At 39.9% G+C, this 19,572-nt stretch overlaps 2 protein-coding genes across 5 annotated transcripts in view; both read right to left on the bottom strand.

Moving 5' to 3' along the window:
* The window catches only part of SNCAIP (synuclein alpha interacting protein), a 152,662-nt gene that overhangs the window by 77,327 nt on the left and 55,763 nt on the right, over positions 1–19,572 (bottom strand). The gene's annotated exons all lie outside the window — the stretch shown is intronic.
* On the bottom strand, positions 13,833–14,992 carry LOC140074586 (uncharacterized). The gene has a single exon (XM_072119628.1). It carries the CDS (start codon positions 14,869–14,871, stop codon positions 13,861–13,863), a length of 1,011 nt encoding a protein of 336 aa, XP_071975729.1. The 5' UTR covers positions 14,872–14,992; the 3' UTR covers positions 13,833–13,860.

Below are 19,572 nucleotides of genomic sequence, written 5' to 3'. Positions count from 1 at the left end.
GTAGATCAGCAGTTTCTGAAATACTCAGACCAGTCCTTCTGGCACCAACAACCATGCCACGTTCAAAGGCCTCAAATCACCTTTCTTCCCCATACTGATGCTCGGTTTGAATTGCAGGAGATTGTCATGACCATGTCTACATGCCTAAATGTACTGAGTTGCCGCCATGTGATTGGCTGATTAGAAATTAAGTGTTAACAAGCAGTTGGACAGGTGTACCTAATAAAGTGGCCGGTGAGTGTATATTGCATGCAACTTTCTACAAAATGTATGCAACATACAGAAGTGTTACTTGAGAGGAGGCTGAGGGAGTAGCGGCACTAGGGGTCTTTAAGATCTTTCTTTCCTTTATGAGAACATCTTTATTGTCCTCCAAGAGGACAGTTGTTACTTGCTACTCCATAAAAGACGATACAATCAAAACAGTACAGTAATAAGACAACACTCATGCACAATTCCATAAAACACAAAAACATAATAATGAACAAATGACCTTACCCATAATAATTTAACCATATACATTAAGAACAATTACCTATAAACTTTACCCTCACTATGCAGCCTAATAGAAAATGGAATGAAACGATTATTCATTCTTTCTGTTTTACAATTCCAGTGATTGTACGTACCACTAAATACACTTTGCTGTCCAGCGAGTGTATCATAGTTCAGGTTCCCCTCATTTGCAGTGATCTTGTTTAACCTTCTAACTACACGTTTCCTAATAACCGACTCCCAAGATTCCAGTGGTATTCCTACCACGGACCTGGCCTTCTTAATCTGACTACTAAATCTAGATTTGCCAACGAGTAGTGATACCGACACCTCACCCCGAAACATTACACTTTCCAATACTGATCAATAAAATCTATATACCGGCAGTCCCCGGGTTACATACAAGATAGGTTCTGTAGGTTTGTTCTTAAGTTGAGTTTGTATATAAGTCGGAACTGTATATTTTATAATTGTAACCCCAGACAAAATTTTTTTGGTCTCTGTGACAATTGGATTTAAAAAATGTTGGATTGTCATAAGAACCAGAATTAACAATAAATATTAATTACAGACACCTGTGAGAACTGTTACAGCTGTTTATTGTAGACTAGGACTAAAGTACAATAAATTACCAAAATCCAGAGGTCCGTTTTTAACTAGGGGTCGTATGTAAGTCAGGTGTTCTTAAGTAGGGGACCGCCTGTAATAGTTGGCCACAGACATTAAACGATCTAAGGGAAAGTAGATCATATAATCTGCTTTGAAATTTCTTGACCTGTCGGTTAACTTGAAAATACCAGTCAAGTTTCTGGTCAACAAAGACCCCCAAATACTTTCCAGTCAAATGTCCCATTTACAAAAATATTTGTAATATTTTAGTTTCTTTATCTATCTAAGATGTGAAAGCGAGTGCACGTATAGTATTAACCCTGATGCATCCAGCCATTCCCTGTACACATGTGCTCCAAGCAGAAAACATCTTGTCAAAACAACATTTCTAATGAGGCAAATCACAAGGAAGCCATAGCTCATATCAGGCTCGTCAATATGTCAGGAGCAATCTATTACAACACATCATTTACTCAATGGTACAGATGTACCCATTCCACAAAAAGATCAGTTTGCATTCTCAGCTACATTACAGCCATGAACTATTCTCCGAGGATGAATATAATGAATATATCAGATTAGGTATAGAGTGGAAACGCATAAACGGCCCACAGTATAACTTCCTATCTCCAACAGGAATATACAGCTGCAGCTGGGCACACTTCCTTCCTAAAGTCCAATGCCAGCGTGTTTAGTTTTGCAAAACCCAAGTTCTGCATTTGACAGCTATGATAGAAGTGCAGAATTTATGAATGAAAGATGGACGGTCCAGCAGAGAGGTCAGCGTTATGTAATGTAGCCAGGCTTCAGGAGACAGATGGTTTGTCTACACAGCTAAGAAGTAATAAATCAGTGTGCACAGTGAAAAATAGAACCTAGTAACAGTAGGCATACAGACATAGGGGGAGCTTTATCATCTATCATGGCACTCCATGTGCCGGCAACAATAAAGCCAAGGCGGATACATCATGTGCATTTCAACAAACTGATTATTTCGCGATTATGCCACCTCCATGCCAAGTGGCGCATAACTGGTAATAACTTTAAAAGGAGTTTACAGCAGTTACAAACCCTACAAAGCTACAGACACAGTGTTAGGTAGCAACCCTGGAGATCTGTGTAATCATACTTTAGTATGCTCCCCAACCCCTCCCCTAATGTAATATCAAACAGAGGGCAGAGCACACACACCACTGCATGACCAGCTACAATCCTGGAATATAAAGAGATTTTTCACAGTCCAGCTACGACTAAAAGTCAATTATTTGCGTCTGTAGATTTCCAAATAATTTAACATTTTTATATGTGACTATGGTTATGTTAGGAAGAGTAGTTCCTAGTAAAGGTACATAGGTAGCATCACATACTAGGGCAAGGCAGTCAGAGAGTCATACTGTGCTGCCTGCTTCTGCCAATAAGTATTTCCATTACTGAAACCCAGTAAGATAGACTACAAGAGACTGAAGGAGACTGCATGACTTCATGAATACAGAGACTTTATATTAATAGCACAATTGCCAATGACTCATCCAGGTGAAGCTGAGTTGACCGCCAGCTGCAGAGGAAAGAAAGCAATATGTGGAGGTTAAGTTTCTTTAAGGAAGGAAAAGGAACTGTTTGTGGCTGAAATAGAGAAGCATAACCCTGACTGAAGAATGTTCTGAGGATCTTTAATTCCATTTCAGATTAAGCGAGCACTAAGGTTTAAATTGTTCAGGAAACAGAAGAAACAGACATCATCCATAAGGATGAAGAAATATTAAAACCCCAGTGAAAGAGAGCTAAGTGGACGCCCAGAAGCCCCTTTCAAACAGTGGCTCAGTGTCAGTAGCCGAGCATGAAAGCTTAGTAATATGAAAAGTATATATATGCTGAAGTACACTATATCCTCTGGCTCGCAAACAAGTAGTAAATAACATTGAAATGGAAAGTAATAACCTGTCATCATCACCTCTGATTTAAGACTACCCGCTCCAGGTTAAAAGTCGCGCGGCCCCCTGTGTACATTTGAAAATCGGTTAATTTGAGATCTTGATATTTACTGGTTTTCTTTGATGTACACAGGGCCCCACAATCTATATGTGATTAAAGGGGTTGTCCACTTTCAGCAAATATTTTGTTTGCGTAATGAAAAGTTATCCAATTTTCCAATAAACTGTGCTTCAATAAAAAGCTTCAGTGTTTACACCAGTGAATAGAAATCTGTCCATGGAGATGTGATGGACATGTAGGTTTGTATCACACAACTCCTACCTGCATGTCCATCACATCACCATGGAGTAAACTGGAGTCACTGGAGTAAACATAGACGCTTTCTAAGGAAAGACAGCAAGCAGAGATCTAGAAAACCATGAGGAATTGATACAGAAAGTATTAGACAAATTGGATAACTTTTCCTTAAACAAACATTATCAATTATTTTCTGAAAATGGACAACCCCTTTAATCTAAACAGAAGTCAGTTTGTCATTCCTAAAAGTTGGTGGCAACTGACTATAAATTGTCAAGAAACATTATGATGTCTGGATGGCCAGGAGGTTACAGTATATTGTATTGCAGATAACCATATGACAGGTCCCATTGTGGGCCCCATCACTGTAATAGTAATGGAGGCCACAAAGGGATATACCCTTTGGTCTTGGGCAAAAAGTAAAAATATCACTTTCTTATATTTATAGTTTAAAGGGGTTATCCAGGTTTAAAAATTTTTTATGGCCGGGCTGGGGAGGGCTAGTTAAACATAATAAACCTGTACTTACCTCCTCCGGCGCCGCTGATGTCCCGCACCGCGGTCCCTTCGATCCGAACCCCTGTTTGTTTACAGGGGCACGGAAGCAGCGCACAGGGAGCTTCCGGTCCGCGATGTGGACGGCTCCTCCCATCCGTCCCTATCTCTCAGCGTTGTAAGCGCTGGGAGATGGTGCGCATGGGAGCTTCCGGCCGGCTGGAAGCTCCCTGTGCGCCCTTGTACTGAAACCGGCGCACGGAGAAGACGGGCCGCGAGACATCGGCAGCACCGGAGGAGGTAAGTACATGTTTATTGTGTTTAAATAGCCCTCCCCAGCCCGGACATAAGAAATTTTTTAAACCCGGATCACTCCTTTAATACAATGTTGTTTAGTTGCCTTTTTAGTTTTTGCTCTAGGATTCGTTTTGTTTACTGCAACACTCCGGGCATTTTTGACTCCTTTTCATTAGTTCCTTCTTTCCCCACTATATAAAATTCAACCTCTTTTATTTTTAAGCTATTGCTTTTCTTCTGAAAATACAATGCACCCATTCTTTCACTTGGACCATGTTATCTGATTTTGACCTTGCCTTTGTCATTCCACAGGTTGCAAAGGTTCTTCTTGTATGATGAAACTGCATGAACTGTACCACACAGGCAGAACTCCTATCACAGTTAAGCCCCACGTACACGACCGTATAAAAACCTCCGTATACACGGCCGGAATACGGCCCCATGCATTCCAGTGGGCAATATGGACATCCATGTACATGGCCATATTGTCCATCGTTCCGTACAGTACTGTAAGTGAGCCATATAAAAATATAGAGCATCTCCTATTTTCCATCGTATTTCCATTCTATACGGCCCATATACGTTAATGGGAACTTATAAAATATGGGTTAAATACGTGCTGCATACGGATGTGCACTGTATGCGGCCATATATACGAGCAGTATCCAGAACCAGTGGGAGGTGCTTTCTGTCAGCCAATAGTCAGTCACACATCATTTGTCAGCCCACTGTATTTTATACAGATACGGTACAGAAGACCATACGGTCATGTGCATGAGGCCTTACTGCTAATGATTACATGGGAACCTGTTACACAGTTATAATGGAGAATATATCAGTGAAACCTCCTAGACTGTATACTTACGGTCTTGTAGAGTGTTTTTAGAAAAATATATAGAGAAGAAAATTACACATCTTCCCAGCAGCCAGAGATGGTGCAGTCTCTAGCCGCTCATGTGATGCTGTGCTGAGGCATCATAGCACTGATATCAAAGAATAGAAGTCTAAACAGTATGATGTTCTGTAGTGAAATAAGTGCAAATTTACTGCATGTAAAAGACGTCCAGAGAGTGAACCTCAATCGGGTATTTGTTGGACTGATGGAAAAGGAATATTTTTCCTGGAGAGTTCTTTATGTTGCCCTAGATCGGCTGCTTCCTTTACTTTCTTTATTGGTAGCCTTTAGCTACTTTTATTATGCAGAATTACTATTAATATTACTTTATTTAATGTATTCCTACTTACATCTCCTGAAGAATCAGTGGAGAAATACTTGTTCGTATCACCCGATGAATAACACATTCTGGCTTTGTTATCCTGGGTTTGTAAACAGTTCTTCTAAAAGCTCCCTGTAGAGTTTATTGCATCCATAATTGAAAGGGAAGGTTGTGAAGTCAATTACAAGCCTTCATTTCTGTCTTCTTGTGCAGAATGCCTGTCCATTCTGCTGCGTCTTACTTACATTGCTGATCTGCATGTTACACGTTAGTACCGTACAAGGATTTCAGGCAAAACAATATTCATAGAAAAGTAACAATTTCCACCCTGTCAGTTACTGATACGTCACTTCTTATTGGTCCTTACAGACTGTATCGGATACTCAAGTACTGTACACCCAGAGCTGCAATTGTTGTATTACTTCCCTAGACAACTATCTAATATTGACCTGGAAATACAAGCAGCCGTTCCAACAGCTACGTAACTGCGGAAATGAACAGGAAGTAAATACAACACATGTAATATTTTGAATGATATAACATTTGGTAATAGACTTGTGTCACAGGGCCATAATGCCCAAGAATAAGCTTACTATATACCAACTTTCAATGAAGTATAGGGAGTGGAGACTATTCTGTTCAAACTCCTCCTCACCTTGTTCATGTTGTGTCCAAAAGGCTATAGAACTAAGACTATAGGGGTCCAGGGGCGATCGGTAATATCTTACAACACTTTGTTCCGAATGAATTAGATTAAGTAATGTTAGAACTTAGGTCATCAACATCTGATCCTGGATATGAGGATGGGTCATCAATAACAGACAGAAGGGGCACTTTGACCTATAACCTCCACGAACAGGGTGTATTGTTAAGTCAAATGTTGCACTCACTGATCACAAACACAGCGTTGCACGGACAGTGGCTGTTCAACCACATTGACTTTAGTGGAAATGAGCGGCAACAGACTATGTTACGTTGGATATGATGTCACCGGCCTAGGAAATCGAATTGGTACTGTAATTTCAAGCAGCTAAATGTTACCAAAAATCCCTCTCATGTTAAAAGGATAAAAGTCTGGCTCTGTAGTCCAGTGAATACACCAGAAGGATGCACTATCCTGATGTATACCGCTCTGGCGTATGATAAATGTCCCCCATTTATCCGTTTGTGCGTTGATGTGTTTGTTGCAGTTTCTAAACACTGTGATGTGACTTAAATGAATTGGTTCATTAAATATCCGGTTCTTCTATATTGACTAGAACTTGTCAATAAAAGGGAAACCCTGCAGAGCATCACATGCTGATCAATGCATTGATCTGTGGTCCAATATATCACTCTCAGACTTTATTAGGCTAAAGATGAGAGGTTTACACTTCCTTACCATTCATTATTAATCAGGATACTTTCTTAATGATTTCCATTAAATATAGACTATGTAGAATATGTAGATGCAATGGGGATTTACACTGGACCTCACTGCTCTGTATGCACAAAACGATGGGGCAGATTAACAAAATTTGTAGGGCAGATTTATAATGGTCCTAAAATATTTGATCACAGGGGTTAATGCTACTTTAAATAACTGTACACTGTGTACTTGCTGGATTAGTTTTTTAATACTTTTTTGGCAAATTATGCTGCATCTTAGAGCACACCACTCTAGTAAAACCACACCCCCTTTTCCTAAAACACAACCCTTTATCAGACGAGGACTGTTGGGTAAATTTTTTGCTCATTTTCATTTCACTGTCCTAGTGTCTGATGGAAGCACAAAAAAAAGAACCTTAAATAGGATACAGATGTGGAAGATCGAAGTTTGCCAACTCATTGAGATATCACTATGTCTTGTCTGTGGTTTATTCCGTACTGTAGAATACCTACTGTGTTATCTTGACTCACTGCACACTAAAGTTAACACGTTCATCTCTGCCTATAGTTTCTTAGGGTATTTAGCCTTTCGGTTCACAAACTAATACTTATACGAGTCTGCTGTAAAAAAAATGGCTATTGTGGCCTTTGTTTTTCACTAATCGTCATAGATCAGTGATAGTGAACCTTTTAGCGACAGAGTGCCCAAACTACAACCAAAACCCACTTATTTACCCTGGTGTGCCAATGTGCCATTTTAAGCAGTAACTTATTGCTACTTGTTCTTTCACTTCATTAATTGTATCGGCCCCTTGAGGTCACCAATACAGTTGAAACAAAGTGGGCAAATTCAGTCTATCATTGTAGCTTCTCTCCAGGGTCTCTCAGTACAGGAAGAATGAAGGGTCCGGCAGGAGGACCTCCAAAGATAATGCACTTCTTTTAACACCTTCTCACTTTTCAAGCAGTTCCAAACAGTCAATGGATTTTAACCTGTTTGGTGAACTCTGTCCTGGGCTGATGGCCTGAGTGCCCACAGAAAGGGCTCTGAGTGCCACCTCTGGCACCAGTGCCATAGGTTCGCCATCATTGTCATAGACTATGGTCTGTCGGGGAGATTTGTCAGAAGTGTATGAGGTAAAACCCTTCTAGTTTTCAATGGAAACCAATCAGAGCTCAGCTTTAATTTTATAAACAGCTGTGGGAAAATCAAGCTGGGCTCTGATTGGTTGCCATGAACAAGTATAATACTTCTTCTCTTAGACACTTCTGATAACTCTCCCTTATGAGGGTATATATCAAGATTGGAAGTATGGATACCACCTTAGGCTACATTTACATGAATGTATGCCCGGCATAGGTTCGCTGCACTGGAGAGGAGGAGTGGTGACCCCTCCCCTCTACTCTCCATAGCGATGCATGGGGCACGGCACTGTAACACAGAGAAAGACAGGAAAAATGTCAGTGGAGGGGACAGAACGGTAGGACTTGAAATATCTCATGTCTACTTCTCTGATGTGTGCAGCAGTAATTTGGCTGCATGAAATCAGATCTGTGGCCTCTGATACCCCCTAGGATATAAAGGCTGTCTGAGCATATACATGTCTGTGTGTATATGCTGTATGTATGTGTTTATATATCTGCTGTATGTGTTTGTTTATAAGCGGTATGTGTGGGTATGCTGTGTATATGCTGTAAGTGTGAAGATGCTGTATGTGTATTGAAGGTGTATACATGGTGTGTATGTGTGCGCGTATGATGAATGTGTGTGTATTTGAAGTGTATATACTGTGGATGAGTATAGAACTTTGTGTGTGTATATATAAGTTTATAACTGTATGTATAAATGTATGTGATTGTGTAAACATATGTGTACAAATATGTATATATTTTTTTAAGAGGAAAGAGGACCCATGCTGAAGTCTGCTATATGGCCCAGCCCCTCCTTGTTAAGCCCCTGTTATATACTATATAAAACATGGAAATTCTCCTATGTATGTTTTAGGCTACAAGTAGACTATGTAGTTATACACAACCAACGCCTTTGTTTTCATCTAATAGACATGATGGTGTAATGCTTACAGCTATCAATCTTTACCGCCATGCCTTTGTGTAAAAGCCTCATTATGTGCATTGCGCTCAATGTATGTGTTGGAAAAGATACAAAACATTACGCCAAGGTCTGGTAACTTCCAGAAATCATGCTCACAACAGTTATAGATTACACTGATTGAACCCATATAAAGCAAAGTAACTACTGAATAAGAACATAAAACCAGTGAAGTGGCATGACTTCATCAGTTGGAGAAAATCACAACCATTTGTGTGTGAAACCAGGGAACAATATTTCAGAGCATTACTTTCCCTCACGCAAAGTCCAGTGAATTCCCTGTGGATGAGCAGTCTTGTGCTGGAACACAAAGACAGATGATAAACAGAGCAGAGGTCAATCGAGCCTCAGGCTAAAGGCTCATGCAGATTTGTTAAGTCACAATAATGCGATGTGAAGTGTGCCGATTGTCTAAACACACACTGTATCTACCTGATCAATATTCATGGAAATTCTACCAAATCTCACTTTTCAAGCATGGCATAAATGGAAGCCAGATAATCTTACTTGTCCTTGAATTTTCAAAGTGTTTTCCAGAATTTGTGGAAAATGCCTTTACCCAACTTTATTTAAAGAAACCCAAAACACTGTTGTGCCACTTGATTATTAATATATTTATGAGGACCTTTTACAGTTTCTGAAGTCACTATTTTAGTAAATTTGTCAGAAAACATCACAATAGCAAATGTGTCATACCATTCCATCTTGTCAAAGTATGACACTGATTGGCCAGTGGCCGCACCCCTACTGTCAATTTATTTATAATTATCTAATGGCAATAACAGTGGAACATTACAACACAAAGTTCAATACTTCACAACTGCTATATAATATAATAAATACAAGTATTTCCAAAGCTAGTCAGGGAATTAATTTTCAAAGCATCCAACTGATTGTAAGCTCTTGGAAGTACTCACCTATTGTTTCATCTGACAATGTTATTGCTTTTTAATCTCTTTTATATAAAATATTTTATTTGTATTTCCCCTGTGATGTATAAAGGGTTGTGGAATATGATAGCGCTATATAACTAGAAATGTAATATTATTAAGCAAAATAAGATTTTTGGACATCAATTTGCTAGAATTATCCAGACTAAAGTCATCCTGGAGTTTAACTTACTTTTCCAAATGATACTGATAAAACAGCTGTCCTTGTATATACTTTCTATGGATGAATACAGACTGATGACAAGTTAAGTAAGTGAGTAATGCTATGTACAGCATAACACTTGGCTGTATCTGTGAGTACAATGGATAATGAATGGATCCTTATGGATCTGCATGAATGCAAAACCAATGCTCCATTCAATCTTCTCCTAACTAGAGTCATGCAATAACCAGGGGCCCCAATCTAGTGTTCAGCAATCCCATATATCAGACCTGTATTACTTGTCCTTTCAATATTTAAAGATCAGACATAGGGCAGGCCGCATGCCACTAGAATATCTCACCATACTTTAGATGCAGGTAAAACAGACAATTTTGGTGGGGGCTGTTGCTGTCGGCAATTTGGTGGGCATCCATGTAAATTCAGTAAAAATTCATTGATAAATGTCAGAAGTATAGGACAAACCCCTTTACTTAGGACAACACCCCTACTGGACAAACCCCCAACCTAGTTTTGGGCCTAAGAAGTGACCTTTAGTCATAACATATGAAAACATGCATATACGCTGCCTAACATCTGTCACAAGGATCTAACACAAGTATGTTGTAGAGAACAGTGAAAAAAGGCTTTACCTGATGTAGAAATTTGGGAAGTCATGTGTGAAAACAAATGAAGACAAAAAACAGATGCTTGACTTCATTTTCCAACCTTCACTTTTAAAAACAACGACTGGAATGTGACCGACTTATGATATTTTTGGATACAAGTATTGGCACTAAATTTCATCATTTATATAAATTCGTTAGGTTAAAAGTTTTTTTTGTTTAGTTTTGAAACAACGTGCAATGAGGTCCCATTAAACATTATTGCCAAAAAGTTCAACCATGCAAATTGAAAAGTAATTAAAAAGAAACAAGCTTGGGGTGTCCATGGATATGAGTGTTTTTCTTATCTAGAAATAGAGTTGTTTTAAGGAAAAACACACTTTCTGCTTTTTTGTAAAGTCATATTGTTCCACAGTTGAAACCATATTTACATAAATGCCATCACAATGAGGAATATTAAAGGGATTTTGTAACACAAAGCGTAATCTAAACAGCCCTCAGGTCCTATAAAAGACGCAGAAGGAAAACTTCATATAATTAAATTCATCATGGTGTCACGTTACTGTCCAACCCATTTCACTAGGAACAGGCTTCTTCTTCAAGCTCCTTACTTAAGATTCATCCCAAGGGGATGTTAACACCACAAACTTGAATCCGTTCCATATTTCAGCATTGTATTTCCGTTTCACTTTGGACTCCGCTCTCCGCTTGGCCGTGTTGCTCTATTGGGCAGATAGACTGAAAGTAAATCTGAGCATCCAGAAAATATTTTATGTCTCTGGCTGTGAAAAAACTTAGGAGGCTGCAGGTTATAAACTGCCACTGAATTCCAAAAATAGCGTACTCCGAAAATAATGAGTTTTCCACCAAAAGAAAAATACCTTGTAGGATCCAAATGAATCTGTTCAATAACCGGACCTCGGCTTTCTTAACTTGATGTAAATGTTCAGTTCATTAAAAAAAAATAACGAAAAAGATTTACGAAGACTGACGTATAGTACATTACACCGGTCTATAGAAACTGCTGCACTTCTCAGATTTTCCTTTAAGCCAGAAGCTAAACTATCAGGTGTTATTAAAGCCAGCTGACTTTAGATTTGGTGGGAATATGATTCGTAATATTTGAATATGATGGGTAGAGATGGTTCCGGACTCCTAGTACTTCAGACATAGTATGTGTGTGTTTCTGCACTGGTGTAGATTTCAGCTTAAACTGTTATTTTTTTGCTTTTTTAAGATTGTGCCGAACCTACTTGTTCGAAAGGAGGCACGTGTGGTGCAAAAAGGGCAAAAAATGATAAAAAAATTTTTTTGTGCCTTGCGTATAAGTAAACTAACATGATATTAAAGCTAATCAGCCACAAGGGGTAATACCAGAGCCCCTCAGTGCTGCAGATTCCCAGCCTGTTACAATGAGCAGAACACTCTCTCCCACCTCCCTCTGTCTGTGTAAGTTAGCAGCAGCAGTAAGTTCAGGAAGAGGGAGCCCTCCTCTGCTCATTGTTACAGGCTGTGAAGCTAAAGCGCTGGGAGGCTCTGAAAACGCCCAACAGAGCCTTTCAGGCTCATTTCAATAATTTTAAAAGTTGGATTTAGAAGGAAGGAGGCAATGGATAACAAATATAAGAAGATTACCACAGTCACAGCGCCTGGATCTATGAGTAAGTGTCCCTGGTTTATTATGCTTGATTTTGATGGTAGATTTCCTTTAAGACTAACCACAGTGTAGTCTGAAAAAGCATGTCCCCATTAGATCTTCTAGCAAGTCATTATGAGATGTTGCAAAATGTGCGAAAATAGGTGAAAGAACCCCATGTCTTGTTACCCATGCTATCTGGCTACCTCTCCTGGCTCTCACATTGCAGGCACGTATCATTACTCTTACTGGAAGGAATATACATATGGTGTGAGTTACACTGAAATACTGGAAACTCTGGGCTAGGTCAAAAATCCAAGACCACATAGGTGTTTTTTTTTTTTATAAAATTCAGAAATTTGTGGTTACAAAGGATCTATGAAAAAACTGAACTTGCTTCCAATAAAAGTTATCATGGTCTATAAATAATTCAGCTTTTCATTAAGACAATTTTGGACTAACAAGCTGAGTTAGACAGAAGCAAATGCAAGAGGAAAATATGAAAATGTGCCAAATAATAAAATAACATTTTATGATATATTATAAGCCTTATGCAGCTTCAAAACCATCTTTTAATATGCTACAAATTTACAGTATAAAAATAGGTTACAGCACTGTAGTATACTAGCGTATGGGACTAAAACACTAGTTACGGTAAGGTAAAAATTGTCATGCAGTACCTTATAGCTATTATTATAAAAATATTGATTTACCTTATGCTTCGAATGCCTACAGCTCTATGTGTATAAGCATGGCTTCATCATCACCATTTTTTCTTTCTATCCTTATATATACACTATATTATTACTATGTAATTTTGGTAGTTGGTTAAAAAAACTCCCTCTAAATCAATAAAGTTGTCTTTCTTCATGAAGCCATTCCCAACTTAATTAGCTATTTCTATGTCTGGGTGACTACTACTATAGCTATGATGGAAGTTGTCACCAAGCCTTCCCAAAATAGCCATTCAGAACATCGATTTATTTTACAACATGCAGATTCTGTAGTTACTTTTGTTGCGAATTTTGGCTGTAGACTGTACCTATGTCATTTCAGTCATTGAAATCTGAGGTAAAATCTGTCTGTTGGTACCCATTCGATAATCTGAATGGGACATGCTAAAAACCAATTTACTAACATTGGTCTATACTTTGAGTACCGTATTTTTCGGACTACAAGGCGCACCGGATTATAAGGTACACCATCAATAAATGCCTGCTAAAACGTCTAGGTTCATATAAAAGGCACACCGGATTATAAGGCGCACCTGATTATAAGAATGAAGGACCAGCAGGTGGCAGACCTGTGCACAGTTCAAGGCAGCTGTTGTCTGTAAGTACAGTTCATATATAAGGCACACAGGACTATAAGTGCACCTTTGAGTTCTGAGAAAATCAAAGCATTTTTGTGCGCCTTATAGTCCAAAAAATATGGTAGATTGTACAGCTAAAATTCTATGAAAAATTCTTTACATGATGCGAATTCACTCTAATAAGGAATCTTTTAGGAGATCATAGAACATATTATACAGCATACTATTGCACTTTAGCATCAAATGCTATGAAAACCCGAAAAAAACTGTAAAAGTAAAAGAATATTATATACATGTCTTTGTCTGAGTCTAAACTCAATCTATTTAGTCCAGTAATGTTTTGTCACAAATAAAGATTGCCGCCGTCTATAACCAGATCAGTCTCCAGTAACCGGTTCTTCGGGTATAGACTTCTGACTGCTAGTAGGTAAAGTCTTGGGTGTACTGTTTGCACAGCAGAAGGAGCTCAGTGACCTAAGCTGCAAACTGATTTTGTAGTTTATTAGCATCAGTAAGTAGGGGCTAATGCTAGAGTATCCAGAAAACAGCACCACAAGCAGGGTTGAGGTTAAATTCCATGATCTTATATACTTCAAGAAAAATACAAGGACAAAATGGGCAACCCACAGTGCAGTGACTATGACCATTAACAGTACAATCACTTTGGAAGCCCGCAGGACCTCAGTCTCCGAAGGATCGTGTCCAATCCAGATATTGCCATATGTTGCTTTCTTTTGCTCATAAAAAAGGACAAGGATACGTAAACTGACCAGTACTAAAATCACTAGTGGAACAACATCTGTGATGACCATAAAGATCTGGTGATAATAAAATTCCACATCACTACCTGGAAATTCAGTGTGGCAATCTTCGTAAAGAAAGTTGTGGTGGAAGGAATCAGTATCATTGAGTAGAGCCCGACTTTGCACATTATTCCCGAAAACTAAATAAGGGCAACATATGGCAACTCCTGTGAACCACAAGGAAACCACCGCTATGAGATGATGCTTGCGCCATTTGCCGTTGGGAGGTGTCCTCAGTGGATGGACAACACGATTGAGCTTCACGCAGTAAAACACAGCCAAGTAAAATGTAAACCAGATTTCCAGTTTAGTAGTTACTGACGCGGTAAACAATCCAATCTTGCAGGTGTGAGCATTAGGGATCAATCCAGCATTGAAGCTTATATTTATAGTATTGATCACAACATTCTTCACTACATGAGCAAAGGCAAGGCTGAAAATCAGCGCAAATGATGTTGGCAGACGTCTCGTGATGCACTTCCATGTGCAATAAATCAATATGGCATTTCCCAGTAAACTCACGAAGATTAGGATGCAGCAGGCAATAATTTCAATGATACTTGACGAAAGCTTCATTTTCGGCATGAGATAAAGATCTGAAGAGATCTTGTTACTTCTTCGGAAAGAAAAGACATATGAAAGAGTTTTGACTCAAAGTCATTGTGCCAAGTAGAAGCAAAGGTTTCCTATGGAACATAGGATTAGGTAGAAGCCGGTAGAAACCCTTTGCTGTTTGTACTGCAAAGCAGAGAAAGTGCACTTACACAGGAGTTGTGTGGCAATACCATGGGACTGGGCGATGGAAGAGAAAAACATATGTATACCTGTTAATTAAATCTATGAGAAGCCTGGCAACAAAAGAGCAACATATAATCATTTCTCCTGGGGTTTCTTGTTCAAAACACAATCTACTACCATTGCACGAGAGACGGAGACTGGCACACTGTCATTGGACAATGGACATGTGGTCACATAAGAAATGTTTATCAAATGATAAGTGATCTGGTGGCTTTGGTTATTATTATTGTCTAAGCCCACTCATTTTATGAGACCAGTCAACAATCTTATGATGTGCACAGGGGGAGTTGTCAATCAGATCATTACTTAGAATACAGAACCTAGACAAAACAATACAGGACCCAGACCAGATTATTATTTATTGTTTAGTAGAAAATACATTCCCCAGACCTCTCTGTAAATAAGAAATTATAATACAGATCCCAGTTCATAGAATAAGTTGCTTAAACAGGCAGATCCTAGATAGACTATACAGATCCCAATTCAACAAATGAATAAGAATACAGAAACCCAACCAAATATGGCAGATCCCAGAATACAGACCCCCACATCCAACAACATACGCAGAGCTCAGAATGTAGCCCTTACTAGACAATTATTAAGATTGCAAACCCCAGACCAGACACTTCAGATAAAAATACTTACCTCTCCACAGTCTCCTGTTCTAGGCACTCACTGGGGGTAATGCATTAATTTGTAGCCAACACCGACACTGTAGCACGCAACAACACTAGTCTTTTGCTGCGATAGGTTCATAATTGTGATGATGAATCTATCACAGCTAAGAACAGTTGAGTTCTACTTTTAGACCTGGTTTCAGTTGGTCTAAACTCCTTTTGGCACACAGATGATTTCCCACCTGGTCACACCCCCTTTTCTGGAGACCATACCCTCTTTCTAGAGGCCATGCCCCTTTGTCGGACAAAAAATTGATTTAAATGCCTTGATAAATGTGTCGGAAGGCGTTTTAGACTGATTTTAGGAGAAAAGCCACCAAAAATCTGAGGCAGTTGATTAATTAATTAGAATCATCATGTTAATAATACGCTGTCGTGAAACCATTACAGACAACCATACACTGTTGAGATGTAGAGCACAGTAATGCCTGGAGACAAGGCTCAGTGTATACACACTGCTACCAAGTCCTTCCACCAATTAATTCTTCCATTACTGGAGGACTAGAGATGTATTAGCCCCTACGAAGCCTCCTGCACTAATGGGTGGAGGTGCTCATTGCATAGTACTAGAGATGTATTAGCCACTATGAAGCCTCCTGTACTAATGGGTGGAGGTGCTCATTGCATAGTACTAGAGATGTATTAGCCACTATGAAGCCTCCTGCACTAATGGGTGGAGGTGTTCATTGCATAGTACTAGAGATGTATTAGCCACTATGAAGCCTCCTGTACTAATGGGTGGAGGTTATCAATGCATAGTACTAGAGATGTATTAGCCACTATGAAGCCTCCTGCACTAATGGGTGGAGGTTATCATTGCATAGTACTAGAGATGTATTAGCCACTATGAAGCCTCCTGTACTAATGGGTGGAGGTGCTCATTGCATAGTACTAGAGATGTATTAGCCACTATAAAGCCTCTTGCACTAATGGGTGGAGGTGCTCATTGCATAGGACTAGAGATGTATTAGCCACTATGAAGCCTCCTGTACTAATGGGTGGAGGTTATCATTGCATAGTACTAGAGATGTATTAGCCACTATGAAGCCTCCTGTACTAATGGGTGGAGGTGCTCATTGCATAGTACTAGAGATGTATTAGCCACTATGAAGCCTCCTGTACTAATGGGTGGAGGTGCTCATTGCATAGTACTAGAGATGTATTAGCCACTATGAAGCCTCCTGTACTAATGGGTGGAGGTGCTCATTGCATAGTACTAGAGATGTATTAGCCACTATGAAGCCTCCTGTACTAATGGGTGGAGGTGCTCATTGCATAGTACTAGAGATGTATTAGCCACCATGAAGCCTCCTGTACTAATGGGTGGAGGTGCTCATTGCATAGTACTAGAGATGTATTAGCCACTATGAAGCCTCCTGCACTAATGGGTGGAGGTTATCATTGCATAGTACTAGAGATGTATTAGCCACTATGAAGCCTCCTGTACTAATGGGTGGAGGTTATCATTGCATAGTACTAGAGATGTATTAGCCACCATGAAGCCTCCTGCACTAATGGGTGGAGGTGCTCATTGCATAGTACTAGAGATGTATCAGCCACTATGAAGCCTCCTGCACTAATGGGTGGAGGTTATCATTGCATAGTACTAGAGATGTATTAGCCACTATGAAGCCTCCTGCACTAATGGGTGGAGGTTATCATTGCATAGTACTAGAGATGTATTAGCCACCATGAAGCCTCCTGTACTAATGGGTGGAGGTGCTCATTGCATAGTACTAGAGATGTATTAGCCACCATGAAGCCTCCTGTACTAATGGGTGGAGGTGCTCATTGCATAGTACTAGAGATGTATTAGCCACTATGAAGCCTCCTGCGCTAATGGGTGGAGGTTATCATTGCATAGTACTAGAGATGTATTAGCCACTATGAAGCCTCCTGTACTAATGGGTGGAGGTTATCATTGCATAGTACTAGAGATGTATTAGCCACTATGAAGCCTCCTGTACTAATGGGTGGAGGTGCTCATTGCATAGTACTAGAGATGTATTAGCCACTATGAAGCCTCCTGCACTAATGGGTGGAGGTTATCATTGCATAGTACTAGAGATGTATTAGCCACTATGAAGCCTCCTGCACTAATGGGTGGAGGTGCTCATTGCATAGTACTAGAGATGTATTAGCCACTATGAAGCCTCCTGTACTAATGGGTGGAGGTGCTCATTGCATAGTATTACAGATGTATTAGCCACTATGAAGCCTCCTGTACTAATGGGTGGAGGTTATCATTGCATAGTACTAGAGATGTATTAGCCACTATGAAGCCTCCAGTACTAATGGGTGGAGGTTATCATTGCATAGTACTAGAGATGTATTAGCCACTATGAAGCCTCCTGTACTAATGGGTGGAGGTGCTCATTGCATAGTACTAGAGATGTATTAGCCACTATGAAGCCTCCTGCACTAATGGGTGGAGGTGCTCATTGCATAGTACTAGAGATGTATTAGCCACTATGAAGCCTCCTGCACTAATGGGTGGAGGTTATCAATGCATAGTACTAGAGATGTATTAGCCACTATGAAGCCTCCTGTACTAATGGGTGGAGGTGCTCATTGCATAGTACTAGAGATGTATCAGCCACTATGAAGCCTCCTGTACTAATGGGTGGAGGTTATCATTGCATAGTACTAGAGATGTATTAGCCACTATGAAGCCTCCTGCACTAATGGGTGGAGGTTATCAATGCATAGTACTAGAGATGTATTAGCCACTACGAAGCCTCCTGCACTAATGGGTGGAGGTGCTCATTGCATAGTACTAGAGATGTATTAGCCACTATGAAGCCTCCTGTACTAATGGGTGGAGGTGCTCATTGCATAGTACTAGAGATGTATTAGCCACTATGAAGCCTCCTGTACTAATGGGTGGAGGTGCTCATTGCATAGGACTAGAGATGTATTAGCCACTATGAAGCCTCCTGTACTAATGGGTGGAGGTTATCATTGCATAGTACTAGAGATGTATTAGCCACTACGAAGCCTCCTGCACTAATGGGTGGAGGTTATCATTGCATAGTACTAGAGATGTATTAGCCACTATGAAGCCTCCTGTACTAATGGGTGGAGGTTATCATTGCATAGTACTAGAGATGTATTAGCCACTATGAAGCCTCCTGCGCTAATGGGTGGAGGTTATCATTGCATAGTACTAGAGATGTATTAGCCACTATGAAGCCTCCTGTACTAATGGGTGGAGGTGCTCATTGCATAGTACTAGAGATGTATTAGCCACCATGAAGCCTCCTGTACTAATGGGTGGAGGTGCTCATTGCATAGGACTAGAGATGTATTAGCCACTATGAAGCCTCCTGTACTAATGGGTGGAGGTGCTCATTGCATAGTACTAGAGATGTATTAGCCACCATGAAGCCTCCTGTACTAATGGGTGGAGGTGCTCATTGCATAGGACTAGAGATGTATTAGCCACTATGAAGCCTCCTGCACTAATGGGTGGAGGTTATCATTGCATAGTACTAGAGATGTATTGGCCACCATGAAGCCTCCTGCACTAATGGGTGGAGGTTATCATTGCATAGTACTAGAGATGTATTAGCCACTATGAAGCCTCCTGTACTAATGGGTGGAGGTGCTCATTGCATAGCATTACAGATGATGTCATCCAGCCTAGTATGGGCCTGTGGGCCACTAGTTCTGCACCCTGGCATAAAGCAACAAATCGAAGTCTATATAAATAGACTTTGGGTCTTTGTTAGCTGCATTCTATAACAAGGGGATGCTTTCCACCAGAAGTGATGGAAAGGATTAAAGCTGCTGTTGCATGTGATTCGTGTGG

Source organism: Engystomops pustulosus, chromosome 1, assembly GCF_040894005.1.
Source record: "Engystomops pustulosus chromosome 1, aEngPut4.maternal, whole genome shotgun sequence".
Classification (NCBI taxonomy): domain Eukaryota; kingdom Metazoa; phylum Chordata; class Amphibia; order Anura; family Leptodactylidae; genus Engystomops; species Engystomops pustulosus.
The sequence above is the reverse complement of the archived record's forward strand: the minus strand, read 5'-3'. Positions and strand labels throughout refer to the sequence as shown.